This window comes from Panthera uncia (assembly GCF_023721935.1).
Source record: "Panthera uncia isolate 11264 chromosome C1 unlocalized genomic scaffold, Puncia_PCG_1.0 HiC_scaffold_3, whole genome shotgun sequence".
Taxonomy (NCBI): Eukaryota; Metazoa; Chordata; class Mammalia; order Carnivora; family Felidae; genus Panthera; species Panthera uncia.
The window spans coordinates 65,338,052-65,356,636 of NW_026057584.1; the positions used below are offsets into that span (position 1 = coordinate 65,338,052).

At 34.5% G+C, this 18,585-nt stretch overlaps 1 protein-coding gene across 1 annotated transcript in view; it reads left to right on the plus strand.

Moving 5' to 3' along the window:
* Positions 1-18,585, plus strand: part of SCN7A (sodium voltage-gated channel alpha subunit 7) — a 79,733-nt gene that overhangs the window by 32,966 nt on the left and 28,182 nt on the right. The window contains exons 9-14 of the mRNA XM_049615549.1: positions 1,374-1,515; positions 5,095-5,301; positions 11,979-12,081; positions 12,756-12,994; positions 14,303-14,476; positions 16,181-16,537. Of these exons, the coding sequence (XP_049471506.1) occupies positions 1,374-1,515; positions 5,095-5,301; positions 11,979-12,081; positions 12,756-12,994; positions 14,303-14,476; positions 16,181-16,537 (1,222 nt within the window). The remainder of the gene's footprint in view (positions 1-1,373; positions 1,516-5,094; positions 5,302-11,978; positions 12,082-12,755; positions 12,995-14,302; positions 14,477-16,180; positions 16,538-18,585) is intronic.

Sequence of the window (18,585 nt, forward strand, 5' to 3'; positions counted from 1 at the left end):
GATGCACTATTATTTCATTTATTTTATGGTTTGTATATCTTTTATGACTATAACTTACATTAATAAAAAGTTTATTGCTCTAAAAAAACAGTACTTATAAGTAACTCTTCAGTGATATGACAAGACTCTCAAGTCTTATTGTCCTATAATTTCAAATGAAGAGAAAAGAAAGTAGAAATGCAGTGCTTCTCAGCAGTACTGCACTCCTATAATTCTTTATGTTACTTTCCTCAACTGGAAATGATCGGATGCCCTTCTGTAGGCTCAGCTCTTTCTTTGGCTCTGGGGCCCAAATTAACAAAAATCATATGGGGGTACAGGAGCATGAGTTATGTAGTTTCTATATTCAGGTGATTTAGACATTTTGTTGCTTGTTCAACTCTTTGCCCAGCTACTGCCAGGCTTCAATTCTATTCTCAAGTCCATTTTGTGAACCCATCTCGCAGTGTCTGCCACACCACACTCCAGATAACCCTTTTCATGGACATCCCAACTCAGATATGACCTGAAATGCTTGTTGAAAATAGCTTGTCATAAACAATCAGAATCACATTGATGTATTTCAAGATCAGAGGAGAAAGTCATGCAGTGTTTTCACCTGTAGCCACCATACCTTGCTGCATCATAAACTATCCCAAAAGTTAGTGCCTTAAGACAAGAACAAAAATCTATTTGTTCAGATTCCGTGGGTTAGCAGTTTAGCAAGCCTCAGTGCGGGAGTACATTTTAAACCTCTCTTTGCATCATATTTGTTAACTATTAACAAAAGTCCAAAACAATGATGGCCAATGCCAGAATGACATTGGAGGAAAGTACACAAGGGTGTCGATAGAGGGAAGCATGATTTATCGGGCCACTACTGTAATAGCCGTCCCCAATACCCAAGCCCCCAAAAGACAAAAGTATGAAGACTCCAGGAGAGGAGATGAGATAAATCTTTAATCTGATCTTTGTACCAACATGCAAGTACTGTTTATAAATTGTCTATGTGATAAGTGTTTTCTCACCCTTAAATAATAGTATCTGAGGGCTTGAGGTGAGAGCATTTGAAAATTAAACCCTCAGCCACTGCAATTTTGCTTTTAGCACTGTTATTTTCCATCACTTTGATATTGGGTAGGAAAGAAATTTTTAACAAGACGTTGGGCAAAAGACCATTTGTGAGCCCCTTTTTCCTTTTAGCTTATCACTTATGTCAACTTAATATCGACCTCTTTGGAGCTTTTTCACTGGGAATTATTTAGGAGAAGACTACTCCCTGTGGAAGAAAGAGCCCTTTATTATTCATGGGTGGATGTTCTATACTTATGATTTGGCCATAATCTGAAAGTCACTTAAGAGTAAGCAGTTTTTCTTTTCTTTGTCTTCTTTAGTCAGTGTCCTGAAGGATATGTGTGTGTGAAAGCTGGCACAAATCCTGATTATGGCTTCACAAATTTTGACAGTTTTGGCTGGGCATTACTTGCCCTGTTTCGGTTAATGACGCAAGATTACCCTGAAGCACTTTACCACCAGGTAAGAATGGAGAGAATATGCACTGCACATAAAAATGGTGTCATGCCCCTCCCTTCTAAAATAATGGTCTAATGTAACACGGTTTATTAAATTTTTATGAGGAAAAGAATTTGAAGACAGAAAAGAGAATCAGAATTACTGAATATCAAACTATATGCTAATGCTGAACCCAAGTCTGTGCCCTTATGCATATTACATTTAATCTTTGAAACAATCTTGCAAGACCAGTATATATATGCCTTTTATATGAAGACACTAAGATCAGAGTGGTTGGGTAACCTCTCCAAACTTACAAAATTTGTATCTTCCAGAAATCACAGTCCTGCTCTGTGATATCATTCATTTGATATTAACTAAGTAAATAACATTTCTAAGTACTAATTCTTCAGTCAAAAAATTTAAACCAATGAGGTTACCATGTATTAAGAACTGTTTTTACTCAATGCCTACAATGTACTATTTTACTCTAATTCTTCTATTTCTTCTCATTCCCTTTTAATATTTAATCATGTTCTTATTATAACAGAAAGCTTGCTGTTATAAGACTTGAAATCCAAACTGTTGAGGGTCTCTCTTCGTAACTGATGATTTGTGTGCCATAGTTTCTCAGAAAGATATAATACTCATTTGAATGGAGATTCAATGTCTCTTTTAAGAGAAGTTTCATCACAGTAGAATATGCAATGTTAGTTTAGCAGCATAGTTAATATCAAAGCCTATTAGGTAAAACAAATAAATTACTTCAAATTTCCAAAGTACTTACAGTTGAAGGAGAATACTCTTTTTTAAAACATGCACATACATCCCCTCGTTTTATGACTGGATAGATAAATTATGTTGTGTGTGTGTACAAGTCATTAATAATGATAGGACTTTTAGCACAAAGGTTCTTACTGTGTTACATTATTAAATGAAAACCAAGTAAAAACAAACACACATACAGCACAATTATATTTCTAGTAACAGACATATATGAAAATATTAAAATGACTTTTTAAAATGCAAATTGTTTTTCTAATTTTGTAAGGTATTTATTTATATTGTTACTTTCCAGACTTTTTGACACGTATCAATGCCTCCTCCACAACACTAAGAACTTATTTCTGAAATAATCTTATCATGTTATCCTACTTCTAATCAGAGGTTTCCACATTCCTATGAGATGAAGTTCAAAGTCCAAATGCAAGGTCTGTGGTGACCTTCAAGATCTTGTTTCTGCATACTTCTGCAGATTTATTTCCTAACAATATCTCAATATGTACTCTCTGCTTTGTTTGAGTATAAAAAAGGCTTGCTGTTTCCTAAATGAGCTTTTCCCCATAATTTCTTGTTTCAATGTATGTTGTACCCTCAGCCTAAATTCAAGTTTCTTTCTATATTCAGTCTCATGCCTTAAATTCATACCTCAAAGCCAAAAGAAATCTTGAGCTTTTCCCCAAGCCCTCCTTTCTGAGCCAAGGAAATCCTACACCAGAATTCCATGGCACCCTATAATTCCCTCTAATTGTGGTTATTTTAATTACTTGTTCAGCAGTTTCTTCCATTAGGAGATATACTACCTAAAAAGAAGTATTTTGTCTTATTTTAATTTTTATGGCTCAGCATCACATAGAAATGCTTGATGAAATTTAAATAAATAAATAAATAAATAAATAAATAAAGTGAATACTTATGGATTGTATCAATTTATATAATAATAAATGTTTTGTCTTTTTTTGGTTATAGCCCTCAAAGTATGTTTTCTAATGTTCTGGTTAGCATTGTTCTAAAGGAAATGCTTTCCCACTACCAGTGAAATGAAAAATTAGTCTGGGAGTACCCTAGTGGAGTACACATAGGACTTTCATCAATATTGCACTCTATTGAGTAGCATAGATAAGGTTCACCTTGATTTGGACTGGGTATTCGCTCTCAGCACTGCCCCAAACCGAATTGACATGGCTAGGGAAATTCAGCTACTATCCCCAAAGAAAACATCTCATATTTTGGAGAATACAATTCTCCATTCATCAGATATTTATTTGATCCAAGCACTCTTTGATATACCATGGGTACAGAAATGAACAAAACAAATGTGAGTCCTTATAGACATAAACATAACGCTATGTTTAACAATGCGTTCTCTCCATAGGCTATGTACATCTTCACATGCACTATTTCATTTGATTTTCATAACAAACCTATGCTTTAGGGGCTATAATTAGCCCCAACTTCAAACTAAAATATAGTAAAACTAGAATACGTATACTTTTCCATCATAATAAGAGTTTATATTTATACTTTTATCCTCCACCAGTTTCAAATAGTAGAAAGAGCAAAAACTTTGAGTTCAGGCATTCCTCCATAGCTGTGAGATCTTTGGCAAATCATTTTGCCTCATTTTCATCCTTTTTATGCATATTGGAAATAATAGTAAATACCACGTAAGTGTGTTGCATAGAATTAATGAGATAATAAAGTATTTATTAATGTGTATGGCCTGCAGTATATCCCACAATATCTATTACTGACTCCTGAATGTAAATGATAGCTAGTTCAGTGAGAAAAATATTTAACAAAATCCTAAATAGGTGACTCACTGGGGAAAAAGGTTTATTAAAAAAAAACTTTTAAAGATAAATGTACTATAGATTAATACAGAATTCTCCTTGATTGAATGTTGGAACATATTAATCTGTAAACATTTTTAACTCTGTCATAACAACATAATATTTTCTGTAAATAATACTTATCTATTGATTCAAGTGGATGCTTAAAAATTAAGACTATTCTCATCTGGGTTTTTTCTTTTTTTAGATTTTGTTTATATACTTTTACTCAATGATGATAAATCAGTAGCCTGTATTGCTTATATAGGGGACTGTATAAATCACTTACAATTTCTAAATTTTTAAATTTTTCATCTATCTTATGTAATATTATGAAATAAAAGCTAGTCAGTGCTCACTTTTGAAATCTAAAATCTTGGTTTTCCTATCCATAAGTGACTTCAAATAAGTGAATTATATGATTTCCCCATGTGATTTGTGTAAATGTTCTTCACCAAAGTTTTTCTAACAGATAGAGAAATATTCCTGTTCCCCACCTATTTGAATAGACCTAAGTTTGTACCTTGTTATGATGTTTCCATAATGTTATGATCAGAAGAAATTAATCTCTAAACATTCATTCTCTGACTATATTCAGCTCCATATATTTAATGATTCTACTGTAAAGGAAATAGTCTTTCAAATTCAGGCTTTCCAGCTTTCTTTATTGAGAGATGACAATTTTTTCCTTTCAATATCTTTTCTCTGTTAGTGAAGATCTAAACACCGGATGCTCACCCTAACTTAATTAAATTACTAAATTCTCTCTTTGGGTTTTTTACCATGTATTCTGTACCTTACATATATATCTAAAGATAAAGAGCTTTTCTCTTATTTCTCCAGGTAAAGCCAGTAAAACTGTCTTGTGATTACATCCCACTCACAACTAAATTATTTTCATAACAAAATTTCATTTTCCATTTTAAAATAGGAGATTATAGGAAGACAAATAACAGTTTTCTCTTTTTTCTTGTTTTCCAACTGTCCTTAGATCCTGTATGCTTCTGGGAAGGTCTACATGATATTTTTTGTTGTGATAAGCTTTTGGTTTGCTTTTTACATAGCAAGTTTATTCTTGGGCATACTTGCTATGTCCTGTGAAGAAGAAAAGCAGAAAGCTGCTGAAAAAGCTGAGAAGACTGAGCCACAATTTCAGCAGACTTTAAAAGAACTTCAAGAAGGAGACAAGGCAGCCGAGGTATAAATTTCTCATACTGCTTCATAGGATCACAGAGTTTGAGTTATCTTCTCGAGATCTTGGAGTATATTGCTTTCTACTAGGTGCTCAGTGTCTGTGCATTGTATGTGATAAAAAGATCAAAAATAATCTTCATAAGTGGGCTCTCACTTTTGCTACATAACATTATTTCCTGAGTGTATTGTGGACAGAGTGACCAACATCTATAAATATTTCTATAAGACCGAAATTTTTTTGTTCCAGAATGTGTATAACTGCTACTGAAAAGTATGGATATATCATTTTTCAAACTTGACTTCTCTTAATGCAGGTTTAGGTTATTGACTTAAGCTTGCTCAGACAACACATCAGAATTAACTGGAAAATTTCAGTGCTGAACTCAATAGCAATAATGCCTTCCATAATTTAGAAATCATAAAGTACTAAAAGCATGGACTAAAAGTACAGTCTTGAAGTTGTAGAAAGAGAAAAACATGCACTTGACTGGCTTTCTAGCTCTTTCAAGAGGAAATGCACTATGCATCTTGATATATGGAGTTATTTTCTCCATGGAATAATTAAATCCATGATTAGTAAAACTTAATAAGGTTTTACTCCAATTTTCAATTATTTTAGTGTTGTGTTTAAGTGTATTTCAGGTCTTTAGCCTCATAGCAAAAGATTCAATCTATGAATCTGAAAGTATTGATAGAAGTAGCACTAAAGGAAGTTATATAAATTATCCCTAAAAATCTAAATCGTGCCGTAAATGTACCAGAAGGAACAGGACCCAGGAAAGCAACCAGAAGTACCTCTCTTATATTCAGTAGGACCTGGCAATTTCACACCTCTTTCTCAGTTGGAGAGGGTTAGGTTTAGCCCAGTGTCCTAACACCCATATCAGAGCTGTTGAGGTATATGGTGGGCAGGATCCAGGGGTCTGGGGTAGGGTACAATCCATGCCTCTTCCAGGTGTTGACCCCTTCCCCTGTGTTGTGCAGAACCCTCTTGCCTGGGAGCTTGGTCTTTGGAGGGTGCTGGACCCAAACTGGTCACAGTAAAGTTGAGTGCTCCTTGACCAGAATGGCTTGTTATAAGGCCTCACTTGGGGGAGGACAGCCATGCCCTTCCTCCTTTTCCATTCGTTTAGATTTGTTACTATTTTGCACTCTTAACACCTGCTAGCAAATATTGTCTACACTGGAAAAAGAACCTCGATGGTAAAAGGACAGATTGAGGGAGCAGACAAAAGATAGAAAGGACTTATACTGAGACTCTATCATACAAAGAAGATAAAAAGAGGTGGGGAAAAGCAAAGAGCCAAGATACATTCTGGCACTAAGTGGAGTGTGCAGTAAGGCTGGGTAAGAGGTTCGTTAATACCAAAGGTAACTTCTGGGTCAAAAGGGTAAAATGTTAACTTCCCTACATATGTAACTCTTTATTTACTCATCATCAGTGAAGAAGCTCTAGAAAAGTATTTCTACTAAAAATATGGAATCTGAATAACATAATGTAGGATCATACCAAATTAAAAGTTATTGATAAATACTATATTTGCATGGTTCATAACATGCATACCATTGAAACAAGAAGCAATTATAAACAGTATGAAGAAAACATGTATAAAGAGAGGCTATTGAGTGTAGCCATTATATCACCCATGAGGAAGCCAGAGAAAAATTACAAAAGATTTTTGTCTTCAGAAATGAGTGTGGGGTCCTTCTGATTGAATGATGATGGTCTGAATGATATATTGAATGTATAATTTGTTTCAAAGTGATATTTCAAATGTCAAGGGCTACCCACAAATGTATTCAAGAGCACAATATTCTCTTATCCCAAGATGAGATGCCCTATTAACTCTGGAAGAACTTGATTTCCCAGTTTCTTAATATCTCCATTCATTTGGCTGTTTTGGATCAAATAAAGCCTTTCTGGTTTTAATTAAAATCTTTCAATTGTAAAGGATATCTTTTCCTGGAAGAGTGCTAGAACATTTTGTTATGAAAAACTTTTTTGGGAAGTAAGAGCAAAGGTCATTTTCACAAGATGTACTTTCTTTTTTGTGTGTGTGTATACACAAGAAAATACTAGAAAGAGAAGAATTTAAAATGGAACATATTGAAGACACATTAGGTGACTGATGTGATTTAGGACTAATCAGACTCTAATTCCAATGTTGGGATTACTGAGAGATTACCTAAATGCTTCATATTCTCACATTATGGGAAAGCAGTAGATCATCTTAGCTAAGAGCACAGTTTTTCAGTCAAATAGATATAGATTTCAGTCTATTTTAGCCACCTAATAGATGTATGATGTTTGCCAAGTCTCTTAACCTTTCTGAACTTCTTTATCTGTAAGATGTTTATAATTTCAGTATCTGTCTCATAGGTTATTGTGAGATTCCAATGAAATAAATTTTTGTAAAACACTTGGCATGGCTTAGAATATACTAAGTAATTGGGGGAAAAATACAAGAAGACAAACACAAGAAGGTACAGCAGAATAGAATACTCCACCGTAGAATACTCCACCAACATAAAATTCTTAAGTCTTTGACTATACCCCCTTTTAGGGATAATTAAAATAATAATAATGATGATGGTGATAATAATAATAGTATATAATGTTGTGGAGTGTCAACTGTGTTCCACACATGTGATAAGCATTTTCATGAATCCTCAAATGTGATCTTTATTGAGGAGTTCCAGTTATAAAATTTGACCTGTGTTTATTTGTACCTGATTTCTCCAAACTTGACTTCTTTCTTCACCACTTTATTTTTCTGGGGGCTCAATGCTGAAACTATATTATTCCAACAATTACCCAGTTTGCAGCTGAAACTTTCTTAAGAATTGACAGTCACTGGCAATCTCTTCTCCAGAAGAGAATCAGATATATACAACTGTAGGAATATAAATATTTTCAAATATATTTGCCCATCTAAAATGGCATCCTTATAACTCTTCTAATTAAATAAAACATTATTGACAATCTACTATATGCTAAGCATTGTACTAAACATTGGATATTTTAAAATGTTAATAAATACAAATATAGTGTCTATCTTCATGAAGCTAATGGTCTAATGGGGAGATAAACTGTAAAATTATCCTAAACACAAAATTGTACCTCTAGCACCACTAGACATTATGTGTTTCCTGATGTTATGAAACAGGAGACATAAAACACCACATAAAATATATTATTGCCATAACCTGAGCTAAGTCTAGAAGCCTCTAGATCTAACCATCTTCTTCTAGAGACTAGAGGAGAGAGAAGAACACATTAAATTACACTGAAAGGACACAATCTGCCAAATCAAGAATGTGGAAATTCTATAGTTATAAGTGATCCATTATTGTCAACAAATAAATCAGATTAGAAAAAATAAAGGCATGAGATAATCAATAAACCTGTGAACTAAATACATTATGTAAATCTTTTTGTATTTTGATTGGAACAAATCAAGTACAATAGAATGTTTCTGAGCAATGAAAGAAAATTGAGCATGGTCTGGGTATTGGATAATATTAAGGGAATTACTAATTTTCTGATTGCGATCCTAATATTACAATTATGTCTTTTAAAAAGATTATTCTGAGAATTATATGATGTCTGACATATTTTTCCTGAAATATTTTAAATAAAGCAGGGTAAGTAATACATGAGAAGTGAGGAATATAATGATATTAATTGTTAAGCCTGGATATTGGGTACCTGGCGATTCACTACCTGGTGTTATTCACTACTAAAAAAATAAAATAAAAATAAATTAAACTGTGGAGAGTGCTTTAAAAGTGAGAAATGTGATGCTTTGAGAGCCTATAATAAAGGATTTCCCTGGTAAGAAAATGTTTCTTTTTTTTTTTTTTTAATGTTTATTTATGTTGAGAGAGAGAGAGAGAGAGAGAGAGAGAGACCACGAGCTGGGGAGGGGCAGAGAGAGGGGGAAACACAGAATCCGAAGCAGGCTCCAGGCTCTGAGCTGTCAGCACAGAGCCCAAAGTGGGACTTGAACCCACGAACCTTGAGATCATGACCTGAGCTGAAGTTGGATGCTTAATGGACTGAGCCACCCAGGCACCCCGAGGAAAGGTTTCTAATGGGAAACCAACATTTGAACTGAGATCTGAAGAATGAGTCCATGCTACATGGGGGAGGGAACAGACTAAGTCAAGATGAAAAAGGTCAGTGTGGCTACAGTAGAGAGAGCAAGCGTGATCCCAAGATGAATACTGCAGCTATTCATTGCTAAATGCTAGAAATATGACTGGATTCTTCCTTATTCATACCTACTCTCCAGAGGAAATTTAAACCAGCTGTGACAAGAAGAATTCTAGCCCCTTTTTGCAGTCTAATTTTAACTTTGGATCTGCCTTTATTAGCTCTTAAACTTCCAAAAAGGAGATTACTGAGTCATGATCTTCTCACTTTGCATTATAAAATGGCCATATCCTTAGTTGTTGGCATTCATTTAATATTTTTTAAGAAGTTCCATTGAACTAAATTACTAGACTGGTATGGTTTATTTGTTTTATATTCTAAAATATATCCACAGTTAGGGGTGCCTGGGTTGTTCATTTGGTTGAGCGTCTGACTCTTCATTTTGGCTCAGGTCATGATCTCACGGTTTCGTGAGTTTGAGCCCCATGTCTGGCTCTGTCAGCAGCATGGAGTCTACTTGGAATTCTGTCTCTCCCTCTCTTTCTTTGCCCCTCCCCTGCATGTGCTCTCTCTGTCTCTCCCAAAATAAAGAAATAAACTTAAAACAATTTTTTAAAATTTTAAATATATCCACAGTCCAAGCCAAATAAGTAGAAAATTTAACATTGACTATATCACAATAACATTATTACTGTACTCACTCTATCCACCCCACACAGATAATTATCTTTACTGAATTACTTCTTGGGGTGATTCCATCAGACATTGTCATTATCAGAAACATCTTTATGAGAAGCAATTCCTCTATATTAATAACAGTGGAAGGTATTATTCACTATATTACAAAATATCATCTTTATGAAGATATACCTGGGAGATCCCTCTTAGACCATAATAACAGAACAATTATGCCTCTACTGTTTTTTTGACTCATGAATATTTGAAATTGCCTATGTTACAACTTATATTTTATAGAATCCTGTAAGTGGGTCAAAAAATACTTTCTGGAGTAAGTATAGTTTAAGTAAATAAATTAACATCACATTCTGGGCCTTTAGCTTACTTTTTTCAATTAAAACAAATAGTGAGGGCACACGGATCTGTAGACCCGCAGAATCTGTCATTTTCCTGATGGAATCAGTATGAAGTCGAGTTGGTTTTCACCTCCTCTGACTCTAGTATTTATGAAATTAGAGGGATCTTGACTGATACTGAATGAGATGAATATGATGATTCCCTTGATACCTGTGATGCCGATTCATATAGACCACAGCAGAACTTGAACACTGTTTCCTGCAGTGTTAGTAACAGCTGCAGCCCCATGCCAGTTACCTCTGTGCCAGAGCGGGCTTGCCTGTTCAAATTTATTTACTATGTATTTCACCTATTTAGCCGCACCTATTCACCAAGTTAACAAACATACAATATTATCATTCTTATGTTGCTAAATGTAAAAAGTGTTGGGAACTCTGTAGTGTGATATTACCTACCTATTGTCAGTTTCTTAGAGTTTAAATTAAATATAAATTTTATACACGGTCATTAGAAACATCTGGGGTTCTATTTGTGATAACTATGAACTTGTAACATCTACATCAAGCCCTAGGAGTGTATTTCCTTTTTTTCAGTTTTTTAAAAAAAAATTCTAATGTTTATTTTTGAGAGAGAGACAGAGAGAGAAAGAGAGAGAGCGCATGCACTAGCAAGTGCAAGTGGGGGAGGGGCAGAGAGAGAGAGGGGACAATTCAAAGCTGTCTCCAGGCTCTGAGCTGTCAGCACAGAGCCCAGGGCAGGGCTTAAACTCACAAGCTGTGAGCTCATGATCTGAACCGAAGCTGGATGCTTTACTGACTGAACCTCCCAGCCCCACCCCACCCCCACCCCCGCCCCTGCCCAGGAGTGTATTTCCAATGCAAGGCTTCTTTTGAACGCTGTGTAACCACATCAGCAAAACAGAGTATCTTAAAGACATTACTCAAGAGACATGAGAGACAGAAAGAAGTGATTCCTTTATGGAATCATCATGTATGATCTGGCCAAAACAACTATTTTACATGCTACTACTCAAGATTATTTCATTATCACAAAACCAAATAATTTTGATTTTATCAAGAGAGTTTATAAAGTTTTAAAATACCCTTAAAGAAAAATTTAAGGTGTTAGAGAAATACTGTTTCAGCATGCTTGCCAACCAGATATTTTGCAATAACCCTATAAAGTACATGCTTAATGTTTTGTCAAATATGGGTAATACAAGTAATATAATCTGATTTCCTCCTTTTATAGTTGACTTTATAGTATAAAATGATTTTGTTGAGTTGCAAGTTCTACACATTTGTTATCCAAATAATCCTAAGCCAGTTTAATACTGCCTATAGTGTGAAGAGTAGCAAATAATGGAACCCAAAAAGATTTCTGGAGGTAAGAATCAATGTTTTAAAGAAGGTTATAAACCTTCTTATAGTTATAGCCTTGTATCTACAACAAGGAGAAGCCAGCATTAGACTCATCTAATTTCTTTTTAGACCAAGACCACACAAATAGAAATGAAGAAAAGATCACCAACTTCTATGATCACTTCTTTTAATATGTTGGATGATTCTACTGCTACTGTGAGACATGAAGAAGGTAAAGTAAAAAATACTTAGTTACTCTGAAAGGTATATTCATAAGATTCACTTTAAGTAAATCCTGCAATTTCTTCAGAATTTTAGGATAAGAAAAAGTTAAGGAATCACATAAGAATATTAAAGTGAGCAATTCCGTAAGTATGGTATTTTAAACATTGGAACGGGTCACCAAAGAGTAGTAAGGAGTTTTCTTTAACATTGAAAACAAAGTGGAAGTATTAACTTACAACTACAAATAGAAGTTGGATTATATAACAATAATATATTAAGATCCTTTTTTGCATTGTCTCTGCTTTTTTAATACATAAGCAGTAACTCATTATCATGGACAATATTAAAAGGCATTATTTTATAAAGCATTATAAATCTAGAAATTATAAATCATAATACTCTCAACTGTATTCCATGTTTTTTTTCTTGAGAGAAACTCCTAGGTTTTTCTTCTAATACACAGTGTGTCTCGTTTTCATTTGTCTAACTCAGCAAGCATTAACAAAATAGTGGCAATTGACTTTGCTCTGATTTATATTAGTACAAAATATTTCTATTTGCTAATTCCAAATCAAAGGTCTAATTTTAAACATCTCTTTGCATACGAAAGTCAAAATATTTTATTAGCCAGAACTAAAACAACAATTTGCTAAAGTTTAACTTTTTTATTCTTTATTTCAGAACTTAAAAAATCCAGGAAGAGACGCCCATTGTGTTTGTATAGATTTGCTAAAACTTTATTGATCTGGAATTGTTCTCCCTGTTGGTTAAAATTGAAAGAGTTTATCCACATGATTATAATGGACCCATTTACTGATCTTGTCCTTACCATATGCATAATTCTAAATGTGTGTTTTTTGGCCTTGGAATGTTATCCAATGAGTGAAGAAACCACCAGTGTTCTCAGCATTGGAAACCTGGTAATGCTCTTGTATATTATTTTCATTGGCAGTTTCAACTTTTCTTTAGTCATCATAATCCTCATTATTTTATTTTGTAACTTCAATATGTTGCAAATGAATTATATGCATACTAGATGAAGTATGACCTTCATCCACAACCCACCACCACTAGCCCTGATTTGTAAGTGTTATTATCATTGAAAGGTTTATAGCTAAGGTTTAAAATTCTGCTATTTAAGTTTGAGATTCTAGTCAGTTACTTGGCAGTCAGGTTAAATGGAAATTATTTATTTCCTCTCCCATCCCAAATATATCCTCCCTTGGTACCATAGCTCCACAGCTCGGAGCAGGACAAAGGTGCAATAACAAATACAGATTCCTCACTGACACCTAAATTCTGAATCCTGACTACAACTGTACCTGCCTTGTCTGCTTTAGCTACCTGCCTTTGCCTCAGATGGGAACTTATTCTTTTGGTAAGGTAATGTTGAGAGTCACTTGTCCTTTTTTTCCCCCATACAATGCATAAAGCAAAACAGAATTCTGTGAGTTTAAAAACAAGTCACATTCAAGGAAGTATGTAGCGTTTAATTTTCTTTTCTTTTATGGTTGTTGTTTGTTGCTTAGTACTAGTATAAATGGCCAAACTGCTACCCACTTTTAATTATACATTTACTTGGTACCAACACTATAGAAATTTAGTTATTTCTGCTAGTATAGTTTTCAAGAGACAGTTTTCAGAGGTTTACTATTTTTTTTTTCACTTAGACACTTTTACGGTTCAAAAAGTTAAATGTCTTAATATGTACTCCATATCCCAAAAGAAACTGTTCAAAATAAAAATATTTTCATCTTTAAATATTCTCTTTTGTCTTTCAGGATAGCTTTTATTAAATAATTGAAGATTTTGTAGGCAATGTTTGACATTAGACTGTTAAGTGAAATGTTGGAGTCTATCCTTATTTTTTTTTTTTTTAAGTTTATTTATTTGGGAGAGAGAGAGAGCCCAAGCAGGGGAGGGGCAGAGAAAGAGAGAGAGAGAATCTCAAGCAGGCTCTGTGCTGTCAGTGCAAAGCCCAATGTGGAGCTTGCTCCCGTGAACCATGAGATCATGACCTGAGCCAAAACTGGGAGTCAGATGCTTAAATGACACAGCCACCCAGGTGCCCCAGAGTCTGTCTTTATAATACAGACTCCAATACTAATCAGATCTTGATAGAAGAACTGTGAAGACTGTGGCAGTGGAAACTTACAGTTTCTGTATATGTGGGTTCTGATGGTGTTATTGGAATCATATCCTCATCCATGTGTTTTGTTTTTGTTTAGATTTTTATTGGAATTTTCACAGCAGAAATGATTTTGAAAATAATTGCAATGCATCCATATGGGTATTTTCAAGTAGGTTGGAACATTTTTGATAGCCTGATTGTGTTCCATGGTTTAGCAGAACTTTATCTAGCCAATGTTTCTGGAATGGCTTTTTTAAAAATATTCAGAGTGGTAAGTAGAATCCAATATCTAAATTTTATTTTATGAAAATTTCTCTCAGTCTCCTCAGACACAACATGGGAAGAATAGTAATACCTATCCTATGGGGACATTTGTAGTAATAAATGAATTGATTCATATATAAAGAGCTTAGGAAGTGCCCCAGGAAGAGTAAGAAGTTTCCAATGCTGTTATTTCACCGAAGCATCAAAGTAAGTAAGCTGTTTGGTAGCAAATTTGAGGTATAGTTTTAGGAACCAGGGCCAGGGTTACTGGTCAGTTGTGAGGAGCAGGATAATGTGGAGTCCCAGGAGATGAATGCCAATGTATGACTAAGGAACTGCAATCAGGTGAGTATTTCTAAATGTAGAGTAGAAAACTTTATAAAAGACCAGTCAAGCCAGCAGAATGTTATTACAAAAATTAAGTCAGAATCGGTATATGTATGCCTGTAATATGGTGGTAGTAAGAATCAGAAAACTAGGCAAGGAAATAATGTTATTAGAAGAGTATTTATGGAAACGTTAAGTACTTGATAAGTAATATATTGTCACGTTCTAGTAAGAAGTTGAAGAGATGTAGCAGGAATAAAGAACAACTAAATAGACTTGATCTTATCCAAATAATTCTTCAGAACCCTGTCTTAAGTCCTCATCCATAGACTTTTCTAATGAGTAAGAGAAACATATAAAAGATGTAGCTCTCAAATTTATGGATAAAACAAGACTGGGAAATAAAAAATATGATAAAAGATAGTATCAAAGTATCTGAAAGTCTAACATGGGCTGGATATAAATGATTCAGTCTTACATAGATAAATGTGAAGTCCTACTCTTGAGTCCATGAAGTGAACTATGTACTGGAAAAAGTTGGGGAAGGTATAGCATATATAAAAATGATATTTGGGTTTAAATTTTTTTAATGTTTATTTATTTTTGAGAGAAAGAGAGAGTACAAATGGGAGAGAGGCAGAGAGAGAGGGAGACACAGAATCTGAAGCAGGCTCCAGGCTCTGAGCTGTCAGCACAGAGCCCGATGCAGGGCTCAAACCCATGAACCTTGAGATCATGACCTGAGCCAAAGTTGGAGGCTTAACCTACCGAGCCACCCAGGTGACCCAGTGATATTTGGGTTTTAGATGACTAAGCTCACCGTAATATGGTGGCCAAAACCGTTAAGGTAATCTTGTCCATTTCAATAGAAACAAAAAATCTAGTGAAAAGAAGAGAACTATTCAGACTAAACCTAGAAGGCTGTGTTTGGTTTTTGATATGTTACTTTAAAATAAAATACATAAGAGAAACTTCAGTGGAATTCAATGGGACCTGACAGACTTTTTCAATATCATCTATATGTCAGAATGTGGGAGAATTTACAGTGTACTGTGAAAAGCAAAACAAAGAATGGACAGTTATCCTACCAGATATTAAAACATAAAACTAGAGTAATTATAACAGCATAGTATTGAATGGAAATTGGCAGACCAATAGAAGGAGATATGTATTGGTTTAGTGTAAAAAATACAGAATATGTGTCACATATTAAGAATTGTGTAACAATGGCTAGTATTAATAGTGCTCAAAACTGAATATTACATTAAAGACTATATATGTGTATGTGTATGATGCTGATAAAATGTACATCATAATAAATAGTGACCAGGGTTTTCTTTTTGTTTGTTTTTTATTTTTGTTGTTTCTTGCATTACTGTATTAGTTGAGAATTTTCAAGCTGGGAAAATACTGGCCGACATTTAGAATTCTGATGTTGATTCTGAGTAACTCATTGGTGGCCCTGAAAGGCTTGGTGCTGTTGTTGTTCACATTCATGTTCTTTTCTGCTGTGGTTGGCCTGAAGCTGTTCGGTAGGAGTTACAAAGAATGTGTCTGCAACATAGACAAAGACTGTCAACTCCCACACTGGCACATGCATGACTTCTTCCACTCTTTCCTGAATGTGCTCCGAATTCTCTGTGGAGAGTGGATAGAGACTTTATGGGATTGCCTTAAGGTTGCAGGCCAATTTGGTTGCCTTCCTTTTTACATGATGGTCATTTTAATTGGAAACGTATTGGTAAGTAATCCATGCTTTTAAATTTTCCTTGAAAAACTTGTGTAATGTAGTTTAGTATTTTCATGATGTGAATTTATGGGATCCAGTGGTCTATAACTGTGTTGTCCAATATGGTAGCCTCTAGCCACATGTGGCTGTTGATCAGTTGCAATACAATTGGCCCAATTAGAGATGTGCTACAAGGGTAAAATACCTACTGGCTTTGAAGTCTCACCCCCCTAAAATAACGTAAGTTATTTTATTAATAATTTTTATACTGAATGTATTTTAAAATGATAATATTTTTGATATATTTAGTTAAATAAAATGTTAGTAAAATTAGTTTCTGTTTTTGTTTGTGCTTTTGATGTGGCCACTAGAAAGTTGCATATGACATGCATCATATTTCTGTTGGAGAGCACTGGTTTATAACCTTGCTACTCAAGTAGCATTGGCATCATGTGGGAGATAGTTGGATCCCATCTCAGACCTATGGAAATCTACAGTTTAACAATATCCCCAGGTGATTTGTATGCACGTTAAATTTTAAGAAGCGCTTAAATGTAACACTGGTTGTCAAACTAGGTTGCACATTGGAATTACCTGGGGAACTAATAAAAATATAGTAATGTCTTGGATACATTACCAGAGATACCAATTTTATTGGTATGTGGACATAGCCCAGTCATCAGGATCTTTTACAATTTTTCGTTTGATTAAATTATGCAGTAAAGTTTGAAAATTGCTGACCTATAAAACTATGGTGCATTAGTGAAGAGGGATAGCTATCACTTTTAAATTCCCAGTAATTGAAGTGGTGTTACATGAATTGAGTAAGTAGCTTTTACTTCTTCTAAGCAAAGGGAATGGATTATAAAAGAAAATTGTTCTTACAAGGAAAAAAAAGGACTCAGTATTTGCTTTATTCATAAGTCATAGAAATCAAATACATTTTCCAAAAGACTGAAAAAAAATCACTGGTCAGATACCATTTTATCTATCAATAACCTTCCTCACTGCTTCTGTTTCACCTTGGGCATAACCTCTGTCATCCACTTATCACTGCTGGCATTCTGTTTAATTGTTGATGTACTTGTCTACCTTCCTTATTAAACTGTAAGCTCCACAAAGGAAGGATCATGACTTTTCTCTATATCATCAAAGCCTATAACAGGGTCTAACATGTAAAAATATTTCAATGATCTCGGCCTTTGTAGCTAATTAGTACACTTTGAACTCTCAGTGATATAACACTATTTTAACTGGCTAAAACAAAAATCAACATATATATCAGCATGCATAACTCAAAATGTCAGAGATAGATTTCACTTCAGTTGTGGTGTGACACATACATTCAAAAAAAAGGTCATTAGAGACAGACTTGTGTGTAACTCAGATCTGTCTTCTGTGTGGCCCTTGCTGGTAGTAGCCTCTATTTTATCAAGATGGCTGCTGCAGTCTAAAGCTTCATGTGTTCATATCACATCAAGTCTAAAAGAAGAGAAATTCCTGTTTCTTTTCTAGAAGTCACAGCAAATCTCTCCTATTATCTCATTAGCTCTGAGTCACATGTCCATTTGTGAACCAATCTCTATTACCCAGAGTGTGAAATATATTTATTATTTATTGTGCAGAGTGTGGAATATATTAACATATATTATGATAAGCTACTCAGAATCCTCTTTTGGAGCTGGAGTTGGCATCATTCAAAACACAAATCATACAACTAATAATAAGATAAGGGTGATTTCCCGTGAAATATTAAGTTTCTATTCCCAAAAGGGAATAGGAGAGGCTATGGTTGATGGCTATTGAGATAAACAACACACACACACACACACACACACACACACACACACACACAGAGTTCAAAAGCAAAGAAGGAGAAATGCTGAGGCAATTGTATAATTGCATTTCTGCTTCTTTGTTTTTGAATTCCACTTTGTTTCTTATTTTTCTTACTCCTACTGATCAGAAACTTGATGTCAAAGGGCAGAGGGATTTCAGAATGAAATGGAACTACATGAACCTCCATTTCCAATTGATTGGTCATAATATTGCTTGGTTTG